The sequence below is a fragment of the Pteropus medius genome, unplaced genomic scaffold (genome assembly GCF_902729225.1).
Source record: "Pteropus medius unplaced genomic scaffold, Ma_sr-lr_union100, whole genome shotgun sequence".
NCBI classification, from domain to species: domain Eukaryota; kingdom Metazoa; phylum Chordata; class Mammalia; order Chiroptera; family Pteropodidae; genus Pteropus; species Pteropus medius.
In genome coordinates, this window is record NW_024344253.1 from 413,475 (window position 1) to 432,099 (window position 18,625).

General features: G+C 37.8%; 1 protein-coding gene across 3 annotated transcripts in view; it reads right to left on the minus strand.

The window, feature by feature from the left end:
- ALG14 (ALG14 UDP-N-acetylglucosaminyltransferase subunit) overlaps positions 1-18,625 on the minus strand; it is an 83,315-nt gene that overhangs the window by 63,468 nt on the left and 1,222 nt on the right. For all 3 annotated transcript variants that reach the window (XM_039869524.1, XM_039869525.1, XM_039869526.1), the window contains exon 2: positions 16,162-16,313. In XM_039869524.1, coding sequence (XP_039725458.1) covers positions 16,162-16,313 — 152 coding nt within the window. The remainder of the gene's footprint in view (positions 1-16,161; positions 16,314-18,625) is intronic.

Genomic DNA, 18,625 nt, shown 5'->3' on the forward strand with positions numbered 1-18,625 from the left:
TATACTTCTCATCTCAGTTACTGTGTTCTTTATTTCAGACTGGTTCCCTTTTATAATTTCCATTTCCATTTTTATGTTTTTTTTATCTCTTTGTTGAATTTATCTACACTTCTCAAAAGTTCATTGAGTATCTTTATAACCAGTGTTCTGAACTCTGCATCTGTTAGATTACTTGACTCCATTATATCTGGATCTCTGTTCTCTTCTCTCATATGGTTTCTGTTCTTAGTCTTCCCATTTTGGCTGTCTTTCCGTGTGTGTTTCTATGTAGTAAGAAAAGCTCCTAAGTCTCCCAGTCTTATTGGTGTGGATTTGTGAAGTAGGTGTCCAGTGGCACAGTCCTGAGAGGGATTCAGCTGCAGGCCAAATTTAGCTCAAGCCTCTGCCTCTTCGAGACCACCTTCAGCAAGCAATCCACAGACGCTGTGCTTATAAGTGCCTCAAAAGGCCACATCAGAAACCGAAGCCAGCTGCCACCAGTGTGAATCTTGGTGCTGCTCAGCAAGGAACACCTGACTCGCTGAGGATATACCTGGATGTGGCTTGGGTGGGGCCCGAGTTGGGATAGGCGGGGTTTCAGGGAATCCTCTGGGCAGAGCGACCTCTGTTATCCAGCTTGATGACATAACGGCTATGGCGGCACTGTGTCCGTGCACTGGTATGGGGGAGGACTCAACAGGGAACAACGGATATTGCCAGCACTTGCATACAGAGTGGGTCTCTCCTCAGCCCTCAATCTGACAATGTCTCCCTGTAAGTCCCTGGTGCCTCCAGCGACAGCCAAACCGGTACAGGTGCTCAGAGCAAGCAGGTCTGTCACTGTGAAAATCCGCTTGCAGATGCGGTCCCTTTAAGAGGCGTCTGCTGCTGCCGCAGCCTCCATCTCACTCAGCCTCTGGAGACCCAGCAGCCCCGCGTCCTTGCCCCATCCTACCTTCTGGCGTTGCAGGGTGATTTCTTGGATTTCTTTCTAATTGTACGGCTTGTTCATCTAGATCCAAGGCGATTTTTCCTTGCTGCTGCTCCTTGTTTCCATCACAACTTTGATTTGGTCACAGAGCCTCTATCATCTACGCCATATTTTTCCTCCTCCTGGGCTTTTTGGTTTTTAACTTTTTTTTCTAATCAAAGTTACATTTATACTTATCGTAAAGTTATAAGAATGTGTATAAGTACAGAAATGTTTACTGTGGTATTCAGTGAAAAACTGAAAAGGGCAATAGGGAAATGGTACATCAATACTATAGACTACTATGTAATTATTAAAGGTATAGGGCAGACCTATAATGTACCAACACGGGAAGCTATCAGGTATAGTTAAATGAAAAAAGCTGGTAACAACAAAGTTCGATGAGATTTATAAACTAGCCATATCCTGTCCCCCAGCTTACATAGTGATGTGTATGTATGTGCACATAATTCATAATATTTCAGGTACATGTATAACAGGAGGGAAAAAGTTATAGCAGCAGCAAATAACTCAAGTAGATATAATGTTTACCTCGAGGGAGTGGGATTGGGGTGGTGATAGGGAACTCCCACTTTGTAGTTTGTATACTTCTTTACTATTCAAAGTTTTTAAATTAAAGAACAACAAAAAAATGGAAAGAAAAGAGTAAAGAAACAAATATAGGTACTTACAATCCTGTCACAGTTAATCCTGGGGCATATTCGATAAAGATTTGCTGAAATATCCACATAAACAAAGTATCTTCTACAGAATTGGTACTCATTTAGTATTTTTTGAATAAATAAACAATCTTCCTTGGTAAAATATTATAGAGTAGTGGTGAAGAAATTTTCGTAAAGAAATTTTTGACCCTTCAAATCTGTTTTCAGCAACTTCTATTGCTGTACATATGAAGCAAGCCCATTCTTTAATGCTTACATGCAATATAAAAAATGTTTTACTTGAGCATCATTGAGCTTTTTACTTTAGTGATATGATCTAAAGGTGCTGACCTGTGCTGTAAGAGGAGTTATAAGGAGTAATGATCGTCAAGGGAGGTGGTTAACAGATAAGGCTGAGACTGGGTAGCAAGTGAAAGGATGACCCAATACCCACAGAGCACTGCCCTGAGTCTCATTTCCTTCCAGGTCTCGCAGGGGGACGTTCCTGCTGGAACACAGGCAATGAGAGGACTGCTGCTCTCCAGGAAAAAAGCTCTGGTTTGATTTTTCACTTACCATCACATAATATAGCTCTGGTAATCGGTTTTCTTTAGAGAGGTTACTGTTCAATTTTCTGAAAGATATTACTTTAGCTACTCTTTACTTTAGAACTAATCCCAAGGGAAATTACATTTCCTTTAGAAGGTTTTTCAAGATATTTTTTCATATAAGTAATTTCACAGCTAAACATTCGTTTTTGTTGTTTTGTTTGTTTTTTGTTTAGGTTTTTGCTACTTACTTCTCTAATCTCACTTGCTTTATTCGAGGTTGAGATGTTTCTCCCAAGGGAAGCCTGTTTCTCTTAAGGAGCTAGTGAAACTACTCAGAAAAACATCGGCTAACAGTAAGAGTTTAAAATTACACAGGAATAATGATTTCTTTTCATTCTCGTGTGCTGATAAAGTGAATTACATAGCTGAAAATTTTAAACACCATTAAAAGATTACACTGAATCTTAGGAATCCGGAGTAATTTTAATGGAGTTTCTGCAACAAAAGTAGGTCATCTCTACTACATTATTAATATTACATTATTAATATAAAATTTAGCTTAAAACCTGCTGTATATTTACATCTAGCATAAATGGGTAAATACCAGCATCTAAATATTTTTTCTACAAAGTAGCAAAAAACATTTAGAAATTTACTGAATAATTCCATATAGAGATGTTATAAACCAAACAAAAGAAAGTTTCTATGTTACGTGGGTCTGCTCAAAGCAATTCACAACTGGTAATTAGTATTTCTGATTTCTAGAAGAATAGCCTTGTGTTGACAATGTGGGTTTGGGCTTCTCATCAGAACCAGGTGTGAATCAGTGTACTTTTATTCTTCAAGTGCTCCGAGTGATATGGACAAGACACCTCCTTGCCCAGGTACAGAATGCCATTACTGTTAATGCTCTAAAATGGTACAGATTTCCTGGTTCACTTAAGAAGTCTAAAAAAATTAAACCATAAAGAGAGGCAAAGCCCTTAACCACAGGAGTATTATCTATAGCTAGAAAATTACTGTTGGTACAGTTACATCAGAAAAGAAAAAGTGAGGAAAATTGTGTGGATAGGGTGGGAGGCTATTTATACAAATAGTCCAGAATAAGCATCTACACAGACGATACATGAAAACTCTGACTTTCACTAGAATATGAATTTGAGTTTGGTTTTGGTAGGTGACATAAACCAAACTGAAAACTCACCTTCCATAAACAAATTAAAGTACTGTAAGAAATATAACAAAATATTTTTTCTGAACTTGGAAGAAGGGAAATCCCTACTTGCTAGAAGCAAGAAGAAAATGAAAAGGGAGCAGATAGCCTGTGACACTGAGGTCTGGGGAGGAAGACATGCCAGCAATTTAGGGCTGGGGTTTGATTATCCCTGCAGGTTCAGAAGGAGAGGCTGGCAGCTGATGTTCCCACAACAACAGCTCCCCTATACTGGAAAGTTAGAATGCTTTGGAGCTCAGTTCTTAGTCCTCTTTTATTTTTTAACTGTACTCAACCCCTGGGTGATCTCATCTAGTTTCTTATTTTAAGTGTAAACACAGATGACTCCAAAATTTATATCCCAGACCAGACTTTCCTCTTTAACTTCAGATTCACAGATCCAACGACACACAGTCAACATCTTAACTTGTAGGTTTACAGACATCCCACACTGACTCTCCTGATCCCTCATGTAATCTTCCCCATGTAAATAAATGACAACTCCATTTTTCTGGTAGCTCAGGCCAAAAATCTGGACATCGTCCTCCATTCCTCATCTTCTCCCCACACCCACATCTTATTTGCCAGTAAATCCTTTTAGTTCTACCTGAATCTGACTACTTCCCAGAATCCGACTAAATTCCCCATTGCCATCCTGGTCCATGCCACACTGGTCTTTCATTTGAGTAATGGCAACAGCCTCCAAACTCCTTTACTTGCTTCTGCCCTTTTCCCTTTTAGTTTATTCAGCAGCCAAAATGATCCCGTTAAAATATAAGTCAGATCACATCACTCCTCCATCTAAAACTTCCCAATGGCTCCCCATTTCACCTATAGAGAAAAGAATCTGAGACTGAGAATGGACCACAAGGCCTTAAAAAATCTGACCCCAACATCCTTACCTTGACCTCTATGGCCTTATAACCTACTCAGTTCTCCCTCGCTTACTTTGCTTTGGCCACACTGACCTCCCTACTATTTCACAAAATGCCAGGCACAGACCCACATCAGGCCCACATCCAGACACATCATCATTAAAATGCCAAAGGTTAAAGATAAAGATAAAATCTTAAAAAGCAGCAAGAGAAAAGCAGTTAGTTACCTACCGGGGTGCTCCCAAAAGACTGGTAGCTGATTTCTCAACAGAAACTTGCAGGCCAGAAGGGATTGGCATGAAATATTCAAACTGATAAAAATGAAAACCCTACAGCCAAGATCCTTCTACTCAGCAAAGCAATCATTTAGAATTAAAGTACAGATAAAGACATTCCCAGACAAGAAAAAACTAAAGGAGTTCATAACCGCCAAACCAGTATTACAAGAAATGTTAGAGGGACTTATATAAGAAAAAGAAAAAAAGTTCAAAAACATGAATAATAAAAAGCAGTAATTACATATCTATCAATAATTGCTTTAAATGTAAATGGATTAAATGCTCCAATCAAAAGACAGAGTGGTTAAACGGACAAAAAAAAAAACAAAAAACCAAAAAACCCTTGCAGATGATGCCTACAAGAAACTCACTTCAGATCAAAAGACACACAGAGACTGAAAGTAAAGGTTTGGAAAAAGATATTTCCTGAAAATGGAAACAAAATAAAAAGTTGATAGTAATACTTTTACCACATGAAACAGACTTTAAAACAAAGGCTATAAGAGACAAAGAAAGACCCAGTGTTCCCACCTCTGGGCACTTACCTGAAGAAACCCAAAACGTTAGTTTAAAGGGACATGTGAATCCATATGTTCATTGCAGCATTATTTACAATAGCCAACATATGAATGCAACCTGGGTGTCCATTAATGGATGAATGGATAAAGAAGAGATGGTATACATATACAAGGGAATATTACTCAGCCATAAAAAAAAAAAAAAAAGAATTAAATCTTGCCATCTGCAACAACATGGATGGACCTAGAGGGTATTGTGCTGAGTGGAGTCAGACAGAGAAAGACAAATGCCATATGATTTCGCTTACACATAGAATCTATAGAACAAAATAAACGAACAAACAAAATGGAAACAAACTTATAGATACAGAGAGCATTTTGATGGTTGCTAGATGGAAAGGGGGTTGAGGGGATGGGTGAAAAAGGTGAAGGGATTAAGAAGTACAAAAGAGTCATGAGGTTGTCAAGCATAGCATAGCAAATATAGTCAATAATAATGTAGTAACTATGTATGGTGTCATATGGGTGCTAGATTTATCAGGGTGATCATTTCGAAAGTTACATAAATACTTAATCACCATATTTTACACTGAAACTAACATAATATTGTAGGTCAACTATAATTGAAAAATAAAAAATTGTTTTTAAAAAACAGAAAAAATATGCAGAATACAATCACAGGAAGGGTAAAATCAACACATATCTGCCAGCAAACAAATCAGGGAAAGAATAAATCACTTATAAACCTTCCATGAAATAACTAATAAAAGATATACTTCTGAAAGAAAGACATTGAATTCAAAAGGAAGGAGTAATGAGGGTAAGCAAAAAAACGTTATGTAAATCTAAATAAGCACTGACTATATAAAACCATAGTAGTAATAAGTAATTCAGATGGTATAAAAACAAGGTAGAACCCAAATATTGAACAATAATATATAAGATGGAAAGTGGTGATCACAGTTAAGAACATTCTAAAACCTCATTTTTCAGTAGGAAGATGGAGATATTAAGTTTTTGATTTTAAGTTAAGTATCCATGTTAACAATTTAAGGATAATGTCTAAGAAAACAGAATAATTTTAATTCCAAGAAAAGGAAAAAAGGTAGGATAAAGAAGGCTCAATTAATCCAAAAAGAAGACAGAAAAGAGAAAAAAAAATTCAAAGGAAAAAATATGGTAAATAGAATCAAATAAAATAGTAAAAATAAATCTAATACATTAGTAACCACAATAAATGTACATGAACCAAACATGCTAGTTAAAAGATAATGATTTATGGTTCTAAATTTAAAAAATCATGCTGTACGTCATTTATAAAAGACACACCTAAAACTCAATGACACACCAAAAAGTAAAAATATAAAGATGGAAGAAGATATAACGTGCATACAGTACAGCACATATAGGTGTAGGTTCTCCTCAAACTGATGTATTGATTTAATTTAATTAAAATAAAATTACAACAGGGTTCTTTGTGAACCTGTCAAAGCTAATTCAAAAACCCAAATGAAAAAGAAAGAATTATGACACTTCTGAGGAGTAAGACTAAGGGAGCTTGATATTAGCTCAGAGATAGACAAATGAACCAGCTAACAAAGAAGAAACCTGATGTAACGAGCATTTGATAAATGCTGCTGGGCCAATACTGGTGGCTGCTGTACTAGACAGAGCAGATCTAGATTGTTTGTATTTGTGGATGATAAGGGCTCTGCTAGCAAATGTATTGATCACTACTGATTTCTTCAGTAAGACCCTCTCTCCCCAGTGTTGTGAGCTCCATGGAAAGTACAGTGGATAAGCTGTCGAGGGGCTGTAGGTACAGCTTCCCTAAGCTGGAGTGTAGAAACAGGACTAAGTGGAGTCCACCTTTTAGCAAGGCATGGTGGGAAGGTGTCTCTCCACCATGCCTCCTCTCTCCGAACTGTGGCACACTGGGGTGGCCAGCAGAAAGGAAAACGAGCATGTTCATACTACTACCCTCAGTGGCTCTCCTCTGCATCTCTGCAGGAACTCTTACCACCTTCACATTCATGAGGAGACAACCTTTCAGGAACAGGGTAGAGTTTTTATTTCTCTAACAGGAGTGGCATTGCCCCAGCAGTAAATTAACTAATGGAAGAAGGAAGTAAAACAGAGATGCTTGACCTACACTGTGGTGCCACTTGGATAATAAGAAAAAAAAATGGCACTTAAAAAGCCCCAAATCTTTGCCTTTCTCATTAAAGTGAATCAAACCCAACTTACTGGGTTCCAAAGTGGCACTGATCCACACTACATAACAATCGTCCAGATGTTTCACTCAACCATGAAGTAATTCAGCAAATAAACAATACACATGGACTAGGAGGGAAATAGTATGTATGCTGAATTAAAACTGGAGCCTTCAAATTGGATACAATTGCAGACTAATTATTGAACCAAAACGAAGACGTCTGTTTGTTATGTTGGAAACAATAAAAATTTTGTAATTATCTGACCTTTATATCACAGCTAAATTACAATACAATTTATATCCCTTGTGTGAAAAATCATCATGTTCTCCAAATTTTCCACCAATTCTAATACACGCTCTAAGATAAGAGATTTTTAGTTTCTGATGTCTTGGATAAGGATTCCTAAAGTATTCTCTTTTCACTTAATTTTTTGACTTGGAAAAGAATGCACAAAAGAGGCAGAGAGGCCTGTGCAGAAAAAGCACAGCCTTTGGAGAAAACACGTTTAGGTAAGTGCCATATATTTGGTAGGGCCATGGCTGATTATTTACACCTCTAAGCCTCAGTTTTCTCATTTATAAAATGAAGATACTATTATCTGTCTCACACATTACTGGAAGGATCAATTACTGGCACACATGAATGAATAGTGTCCTCCAAAAACCTGTGGCCACCTGGAGCCTATGAACGTGGCCTTGTTTGGACATAGGGTCTTGTAGATGTGGCCAAGTCAGGTGGGCCTGAAATCCAACAACTGGTGTCCTTACGAGAAGAGCAGGTGAAGACAGACACAAGAACGGCTCTGTGACCATAGAGGCAGAGATTAGAACGATGCTGCTACAACCCAAGGAAGGCCAAGGACTACCTTCAACTGTCAGAAGCTAAGAAGAGGCAAGGGAGAATTCTCCCCTAGAGTCTTCAGAGAGAGCATGGCCCTGCTGACACCTTGATATCACACTTCTGCTCTCCAGGACTGTGAGAAAATAAATTTCCGTTGTCTTAAGCTATCTAGTTTGCAGTGCTTTGTTACAGGAGCCCTAGGAAACTAATACAGTATTGATTCCTGAAACAGAAATGAAGTATTTAGCTTATCTTCTACATAGAAAAAATACCATGCATTTTGCTCTGGCTGAATAACAGAAGCAGATTCTGATCCTGTCTGACATGGCCTCTTCAAGAATACATTTCAATTGTGTTTTAGTCGGGGATCATGTTTACAAGTGATCACGACTCAACTAAAACAAGCTTCAAACGGTTAGAAGGAGCAGGAGGAGGAAAGTGGGGCAGGGTAGTGGAGAGGGGCTATGTAGTGAATCCTGCTTTCCAAGAAAGATAAGAATCGCCAAGCCAGTACCCACACAAATGTGGTTGGATCTCTGCAGTCACTGAAAGCAAGACTTACCAAATGGTTTCTTATTTTATTCTTCCTGTGTATTAACTTCATTCTTTTCTCTATCTGCAGTCTGTCTTTATCCACCACATGAAAATATGACTACCAGAAACTCTCAAGTTTTATCTTTTACGGAGTTTGCCCCTGAAGAAAGACTGCCTTCATTCCTAGTTCCCCAAGCCCAAAAAGCCCAGAGAAACACTTTGAGTGGCCTGAGCTAGGTCGCTAGGTCACTGAACGACCTGTTGCATCCCCACGGTGGGGCACGTACCAGAGAGAAGGATGGATGAAGACAAGCTACATAAAGAGCAGCTCTTGAAAAAGACATAGTTTCACTTTTTTCTTTTACTCCAAAGTCTAACTAAAATGCTGAAATGAAGTCAGCAAGCAAGGACAGAGAAGTAATTTTAAAAACATACGAATACGATTTGAATAGGAGGTAGTTATAGATAAATCAAATTATCAATAAATGTAATACACTGATAAAGAACTTAAAGAGCCAAAGGCACATAACTGGATGCTTTATGCATGTTTTCACAGTTGGAATTAACTAAAAAATAATTTCCACTATTTAAAGAATAAAAGAGGGATTCTGGGAAACATGGTGGAGTGAAAGACTTCCTCAGATCTCTCCCCTTGAAACAACAATAAGCTGAACATCTAAAACTCAACAAAAAACACCCAAACCACACACCAGCACGTCTAAGCGTGGGATCTACGCATAAGAGCTACCACAGAGCAGAACCCCAGTTGGGCAGTAGATTGGGAGAAACAAAGAAGCTGCCTCTCCCAGCAGCTGGAGCTCCCTGCAGGAGGAGGGAGAGGGGAGAAGGTGCGGTGAGTTCCCTGGACAGCCCTGCCTGGGAAAGCTGTGAGCTCCCCATGGCCAGCCAGCAGCAGGGCCCAGTCATCAGGGCTGAAGGCAGAGAAGTGGGACAGCAGAAAAAGTTGATATTTACCGGCTGCGGTTGCAAAACTGAGGCTGAGCTGCAGCCCTCAACTCCCAACCCAGAGGGCCCCTTCCCCATACTCTCCAAGACTGGACACTGCAGAGCCCCTGGGGAATCTGAGCAAAGGCTGCCCAGACTGAAGCTACCTCTCCCAGGCTCTGGAGCTCCCTGCAGGAGGAGAGGGAGGGGAAAGGTGCGGTGACTTCCCTGAACAGCCATGCCTGGAAGTGCTGTGACTTCCATGCAGCCTGCAGCAGCAGGGCCCAGTCATCAGGGCAGAAAGCAGAGAAGCAAGACAGGACCGCAGAGAAACAGTTGATTTTTACCGGCTGCAGTTACAAAACTGAGCTGAGTCGCAGCCCCCAACCCTCAACCCAGAGGTCTCCTCCCCCATACCCTCCGAGACCAATCACCACGAAGCCCCAGGGGAATCTGAGCAAACACTGTTGCTGACAATGACAGGGACTGAAACTGAGGGTAGCGAGCGTGATTAAATATCTACAAGAAATTAAAAAAGGCATTATTTAGGCTTTATATAAAGCAGGGATCCAAGAGGCTTAGACACCACCTACTGAAAACCAAAAGAAAAGCGCCTTCTGTGCAACAGGCTAAAGAGAGGCCTTTATATAATAAATCTTCTTTCTGGAAAAACAGTAGAATATACTTCCATTAATGCCCAAGCGGAGAAATAGTCCATTAAACACCATGAACAACCAAGGTGACAAGGCAGAGCAGAAAGAAAGAGAAAAATCTCCAGAAAATAAGCTTACAGACATAGAAATATGCAATTTAAATGACAGAGAATTCAGGATGGTACTTCTGAAAAACTCAATGAGATCCAAAATAATTCACATCAACAATTCCAGGAATTGAAAAAACATTCAGCAGAATGAGCTTTTTAGCAAAGAAATTGAAACCAACAAAAACAACCAAATAGAACTTCTGGAGATAAAAAACACATGATATTGCAAGAGCTGAAAAATGAAATAGCAAGTTTGGGAAATAGAGTTGACCAAATGGAGGAAAGGATCAATGATATCAAAGACAGAAATCTAGGAATAAATCAGAGGAAGAAGAGAGAAACCAAAGAATGAAAAATAATTAAAGAGAAACACAAGAACTAACTGATAATTTCAGGAGAGGAAACATTAGAATAATGGGCATTATCAAAGGAGAGGAAAAGGAGCAGGGTCTAGAAAGCATTTTCAGACAAATAGTGGATGAGAATTTCCCAAATCTAAGGAATGAGCTGGAGCTTGGAATTCAAGAAGTCAACAGAATACCCAATGATCTCAACCCAAAAAGGCCTTCTCCAAGACACATTATATTAAAGTTACCAAAAATCAGCGACAAAGATAGAATTCTCAAGGTGGCCAGAGAGAAAAAACGGTAACATATAAAGGAAAATGCTTTAGATTATCATCGGATTTCTTAGAGCAAACCTTACAAGCCAGAAAGGAATGGAATCAAATATTTTAACTATTAAGTGAAAGGAACTACCAGCCTAGAATAATGTATCCAGCTAAGCTCTCCTTCTAGATATGAAGGAGAAATTAAGACCTTTCCAGAGAGAATTCTCCACTATGAGGCCTACACTACAGGAAATACTGAAAGGGTTAAGCTCACCTAAAACAAAATGACAAAAAAACCCACAAAAATATAATTAGGAGTAACATGACTATCAGCCAAACATAAGAGGAGGAGTGCAATCCTTACTAAGAACAAGGCATTATAAGCTTAAATAATAAGAAGAGAATTGCTATAGCAAAATAGTAATGAACGTTCAGCATACATAGGGACAAATTGAGATAATAATGACTGAAAAGAGGAGGATTCAAAGATCCAAATTCGCAAAGGGGAATCGAGTTAAGGCATACGCAGAAGAAAAGGGACAACTGTATATATATATAAATATAAAATATAAAATAAATATATATATATAAAAGGATAGTTATATATATATAGTTATATATATATATATAGGATAGTTATATATATATATATAGTTATATATATAACTATATATATATATATATATATAACTATATATGTATATATATAACTATCCTTTTCATATTTGTAATGGTAATCACACACCAAACACTCAGAATGGAATTATATAACATAAAACAAGAAGAACCAGAGGGAAAATCTACAAAAGCCATCCAAAATAAAAAAATAGAAACATGAGGACAAGTAAGCAATGAAAACACTGAGCTACCAGAAAGCAAAAGATAAAATGGCTATAGGAAAACTTCATATTTCAATAATCACCCTAAATATAAATGGACTGAACTCACCAATAAAAAGGCACGGAGTTGCAGAATGGATGAAAAAAAAACCCAACCATATGCTGCCTCCAGGAGACACATCTCAGCTCCAAAGACAAATATAGACTCAAGGTAAAAGGGTGAAAAACGATATTTCCAGCAAATGGCATTCTGACAAAAGCAGGACTAGTGGTACTAATATTGGATGAAATAGACTTTAAAATCAAAACGATAAAGAAAGATACCAAGGGACACTTCATAATGATAAAGAGAATCATGCATCAAGAAGACATAACACTTATTAATATCTATGCTCCCAATCAGGGAGCCCTGAAATATATAAAGCAATTACTAACAGAACTAAAGGGAGAAACAGACCAGAACACTATCATAGTAGGAGACCTAAATACCCCTAAATACTGCCAGATATGAACAGATCATCCAAACAGAAAATCAATAAGGAAATAACATCCTTAAATGACACATTAGACCAATTGGACATAATTGACATATACAGAGCCTTCTATCCCCAAACAGCTGCTTATACATTTTTCTCTAGTACACATGGAATATTCTCAAGAATCGACCACATAATGGGACACAGAGATAGCCTCAACAAACATAAGAGGGTTGAAATCATACCAACCATATTCTCTCATCATAATGCTTTGAAACTAGAGATCAACTGTAAAAAGAGAGCAGGAAGAACCACAAATACATAGAGATTAAACAACATGCTATGAAAGAATGACTGAGTCAGAGAAGAAATAAAAAGAGAGATCAAGAGATACATAGAAATGAATAATAACAGTAGTACAACACATTGAAACTTTTGAGACATGGCAAAAGCGGTAATAAAAGGAAAGTTCATATCATTACAGGAGTACCTCAAAAAACAAGATTGAGCCCAAATAAACAACCTAATGCTTCATCTTTAAAAACTAGAAAAGGAAGAATAAATGAAGCCTAAAATCAGCAGTAGGAAAGAAATAATCAATTTTAGAGCAGAATTAAATGAAAATGAAAACAAAACAAAAAATGGAAAAAATAAATGCAACAAAGAGCTGGTCCTTTGAGAAGGTTAATAAACTTGACAAATCCCTGGCTAGACTCATTAAAGAGAAAGGACACAAATAAACAAAATCAGGAGTGAAAGAGGAGAAACTATGACAGACACTACAGAAATACAAAGGATCATACAAGAATACCAAGAAAAAAGTATATAACACCAAATTTAATAACCTAGAAGAAATGGACAAGTACTTAGAAAGATACAACCTTCCTAGTCTGAATCAAGAAGATCTGGAAAATCTAAACAGAATGATCAGCAGTATGGAAATTGTAACAATCATCAAAAACCTACCAAAAAGTAAAAGTCCAGGACCAGATGGCTTCACCAGTGAATTCTACCAAATATTCAAAGAAGATTTAATACCTATTTTCATCAAACTCTTCCAAAAAAAGCAAAGAGGAGGCAATACTTCCCAACTCATTTTAAGAGGCCAGTATTACCCTGATGCCAAAACCTGGTAAAGATAACACAAGAAAACTACAGACCAATATCTCTCATGAACACAGCTGCAAAAATCCTAAATAAGATACTAGTGAACCAAATACAGCAACATATTAAAAAGATTATACACATGATCAGGTGGGCTTCATCCCAGGGGCAGAGGGATGGTTCAACATATGCAAATCGATTTACATGATACACCACATAAACAAATTAAAAAATAAGAATCATATGATCATATCAATAGATGTAGAAAAAGCCTTCGACAAGATACAGCATCCATTTATAATCAAAACACTTAACAAAATCGGTATAGAAGGAAAGTACCTTAACATAATAAAGGCCATATATGACAAACCCTTAGCCAACATTATACTTCATGGTGAAAAACTAAAAACCTTCTCTCTAAGATCAGGAACAAGACAAGGCTGTCCACTGTTGCCACTGTTATTCAATATAACATTGGAGGTCCTGGCGAGTGTAATCAGGCAAGAGAAAGGTATAAAAGGCATCCAAATGGGAAATGAAGAAGTCAAACTGTCACTATGTGCAGATAACATGATTCTCTATACATAAAACCCTAAAGACACCACTAGAACACTACTAGAAACAATAACCAAATGCAGTAAAGTTTCTGGATATAAAATCAGTGTTCAAAAATCCATAGTGTACTTAATAATGATGTGTCAGAAAAAGAAGTGGAAAAAATAATTCCTTTGGCAATTGCAAGAAAAAGAATAAAATACTTAGCAATAATCTAACAAAACATTTGAAGGATCTATATAATGAAAACACAAGACCCTATTAAAAATCGAAGAAGATACAAAGAATTGAAAAGATAGTCCGTGTTCTTGGATTGGAAGAATCGATATAGTTAAAATAACCTTATTACCTAAAGCATTATACAGATTTAATGCAATCTCCATCAAAATCCCATCGGCATTTTTTAAAGAAATAGAACAAAAAATCATCAGATTTGTATGGAAGCACAAAAGATCTCAAATTGCCAAAAGGCATCCTGACAGAAAAGAATGAGGTTGGAGGTATCACTCTGACCAACTTCAAATTACACTACAAAGCAACAGTAATCAAAATGGCATGGTATTGGCAGAAAAACAGACACAGGGACCAGCGGAACAGAATTGAAAGTCCAGGATTAAATCCATGTTTATATGGGCAAATAATTTCGACAAAAAAGCCAAAAACATACAGTAGAGAAAGGAAAGCCTCTTCAATAAATAGTGCTGGGAAAACTGGAAAGCCACCTGAGAAAGAATGAAATTAGATTGTTGTCTATCACCACATACCAAAATTAACTCAAAATGGATTAAGAACCTGAAAATATGAACTTGAAACAATAAAATGCTTAGAAGAAAACATAGGAACTAAACTCAAGGACCTAAGACTTAAAGAGGGTTTTATGAATTTGATCTCAGAGGCAAGTAAAAGCTAAAATAAAAGAATGGGACTACATCAAACTAAAAAGCTTCTGCCCAGTGAAAGAAACCGTCAACAAGGTAAAGAGACAATCATGTAAATGGGAAAATATATTTGCAAGCAACACCTCCAATAAGGGCCTAATATCCAAAATATACAAAGAACTCATACGACTCAATAAGAACAAAAAAACAAACGATCCAATCAAAAAATGGGCAGAGGACCTGAACAGACACTTCTCCCTAGAGGACATACAAATGGCCAACACATGTATGAAAAGATGCTCAACATCGCTAGCTACTAGGGAAATGCAAATCAAAGCCACAATGATACCATCTCACACCTGTTAGAATAGCTGTAATCAATAGGACAAGTAATAACAAATGTTGGAGAGGATGTGGAGAAAAAGGAACCCTCAAACACTGCTGGTGGAACTGCACATTGGTACAGCCACTATGGAAAACAGTATGGAGGTTCCTCAAAAAACTAAGAATTGATCTACCATATGATCCAGCAATCCCTCTACTGGGTATTTATCCCAAAGACTTGACAACTCATATCCATAAAGATATTTGCACATCGATGTTCATGGAAGCATTATTCACAGTGGCCAGGACATGGAAGCAAGCGAAGTGTCCTACAATAGATAACTGGATAAAGAAGCTGTGGTACATATATACAATGGAATATTACTCAGCCATAAGAAGAGATGAGATACTGCCATTTGCGACAACATGGATGGACTTCAAGATAATCATGCTAAGCAAAATAAGCCAGACAGAAACAGTTGAAAATCACATGGTATCACTTATCTTGGGATATAAACCTAAAAGCAATAAATGAACAGGACAAACAGAGACTCATGGACATGGACAATGGACTAGTGGTTACCAGAGGGTAGGGGTTGGGGGAGGAGAGGGAGGTAGACAGGGTAAAGGGAATCAAATATAGGGGGTACGGGGTAGGGTGAAGTGGGTAAAGGGGATCAAATATATGGTAGCTGAAGGAGACTGGACTTTGGTAAACACACCATAGAATATACAGATTCCAAATTATAATGTACACCTGAAAATTATATAATTGCATTAACCAATGTGACCCCAATAAACTTAATAGTAAAAAAAAAAAGAACAAAGGAAAATATAAAAAATTAAACAATCCCTTGTATGTGAAGATTTAAAGAAATTCTTATGTTTTGATAGTAAAAGAAATATATTTCATCAGTAGTAAACATCTGACTGCCTTGTGTGGGCAGGGCACTGAAGTGTCATGGATTTTTTCCAGTGATAAACTCAATACACAACTTATAACTTTCTTGGAAACAGAAATTATCACTTACCCTGGTACTGGGGTCTCTATCAGCTCGATCTAGTTCAAAAGAACTTATTTTCTGGGCACTCATTTCATCAGTGTCAGCAATGACGTAATGTCTGGGAGAGTAAGCATTGGACAAGTACTCAAGCAGCCTCAGGATCTCGGTGGTATGTCCACCTGAAAAAAAAATATTGGAAGGCCTTAGATTAAGAAATCTGTAATGGATGTATCCCATTCTAGCAGTCCCTAACCTTTTTGGCACCAGAGACGGGTGCTCCTATAGGAATCTAATGCCTGAGGTGGTGATGCTAGTGCTGAGAAGCGGCTGCAAATACAGATGAAACTTTGCTCACTCGCCTGCCGCTCACCTATTGCTGTGTGGCCTGGTTCCTAACAGGCCACGGACCCGTAGTGGTTCATGGCCTCGGAGTTGGAGACCCCTGTCCTATTTGACTATCTTATACTGTTATGTTTTGTGTATTTCTCAAAAGACAGAAGGAACAGCTGGAAACAATAATGTATGCCCTTGTATAAATACTACTTTTATATGAGGAAGAGGCTAACAAATGTATACAAATAAAACCAGCACTAGCAGTAGGTGCCGAGGAAGGTACAAAGAAATGTGAGACAGCTCCTGTTATCAAGAAGCCTAGTGGGAGAGGGGCAAGACACAAATAGACATATAAAGAGCAATGCAAGACAGTAAGAAAAATGTAAATGGAAGGTAGTGGAGGGAAACAAATGGTTATGAAAAATCAATGCCATAAGAATAGTGGAGATCCCTGATAACAGCTGAGATGACTTAAAGATGAAACTAATGGATAGACAGGACTAGGGAGGCCATTGGGCAGAGGTGGGATTATTTGGACAAGTGATGGCAAGATCTGAAATGCATGTTCAAGGGATGATGGGACTACTGGGAAGAAAGATGAGGGCAAAATAAGGTCAGGAAAATAGGTTGAAGAGAAATGTCAGGGAGGCATGAGCACTGACCCACAGGGTTCAGGTCTTCCTAAGGAAGACTGCTGTTCACCACAGCTTTCGCAACCCCAGCTCCGAATAGAGGTCTCAGCACACGACAGGTCCTCAAATACTTATCTTCTTCACCAAACAACTGTATGCTTTTTGAAATGGTAAAATCTGCAAAATTTTCAGTTTAATTTCAAAACCATGAATTGAAAAAAATCAACTGTGTTCACTGAAGTTTCCTTCAAGGAACAAAAACCCAAAAGGACATCTACCTATCACATTAACTATATGCCACTGAAGCAAAACAATCACATTCCTTACCAACTAGCTCTATCATATCTATTTAGTTTCATTTCACAATCTCTCAGCCTCAGCCAGGTTGCTGTCCTTAACATTCTCTATATTCATCTTGTTACCTTTTCCTTGCCTCTAATCACTGTTCTCCCGACCTACAGAGCTCTTCCCGCTCTCCTCGCTTCTCTTATGTTTTTAAGAAAGAGCTTTCAATAGTGATAGAGTGAATAGAAGGATAATCAAACAAATGAAGTATGTGATTTCTCTCAACACATATATTTTCTTATAGTACAAAGGGAAGGATTACTCTCTAGATTGCAGAAGGAATTAGACAGAGGAATAAAATCAGCATAGAGTAAGTGTGAGTTTCAAGAATTAGAATCATACTTTTTAACTTGTCACCCGTGTTCTTATACAGGGCAAGGAATTTACACATCTGATTTATACTCATTTTAGTATTTTTGTTTTTAGCCTTGAAAAAGTGTGGTGGTTTGCAAAGTAGGTACTTGTTTTCACAGCTGGAACAATTAAGGATAAAACCTAATATTCACAACATTTTCCAGTGCAATTAAAAATTCATTAAACCTGCTTTAACAGTCTTTTTTTTTTTAATGGAAACCATCACTGAACACATTCCTTGAAAATTTAAACTTGCTACTGAATTGTTATTAAAATGATGGGTTTTATCTTCCATTTTACTCTTTTATTAAGATTTATTCTTTTGGAACAAAATTTGTTCTATTTTTTAAATATCCAAAATCAAATCACTTCTCACCACCTCCTTTGCTACCACTCTGTTCCAAGGCGCATCACTTTCCACAGATTATGACCACAGCTTCCTGGTCTGTTCCCCACAGTCCACTTGTCTATTCAAGTGTCTACTTCAGTCTGGTTTCAACACAGCATCGAGTATGATCCTATTAAAAAGTGCTGATCAAATTACTGACCTTTGCTCAAAAACATCCAGTGGTTTCCCTTCTCACATGGAATAAAAGGCTTCTTATAATGTGACCCCTTAATCTGTTACCCTTGGACCTCACCTGCTTCTCTCCCCATTACTCGGTCAGCTCCAGCCCTCTGGCCTCCTTGCTGTTGGATATGTCATCTTCCCAGTGAGGCTTTCCCTGACAATTCTGTCTAAAACACAACTCCCTCTCCTCACGTCATAGTATGCAGTTTATTTCTTATCTCATTGTGGCAAATGTCCATTTGGTTTTTTGTTAGTT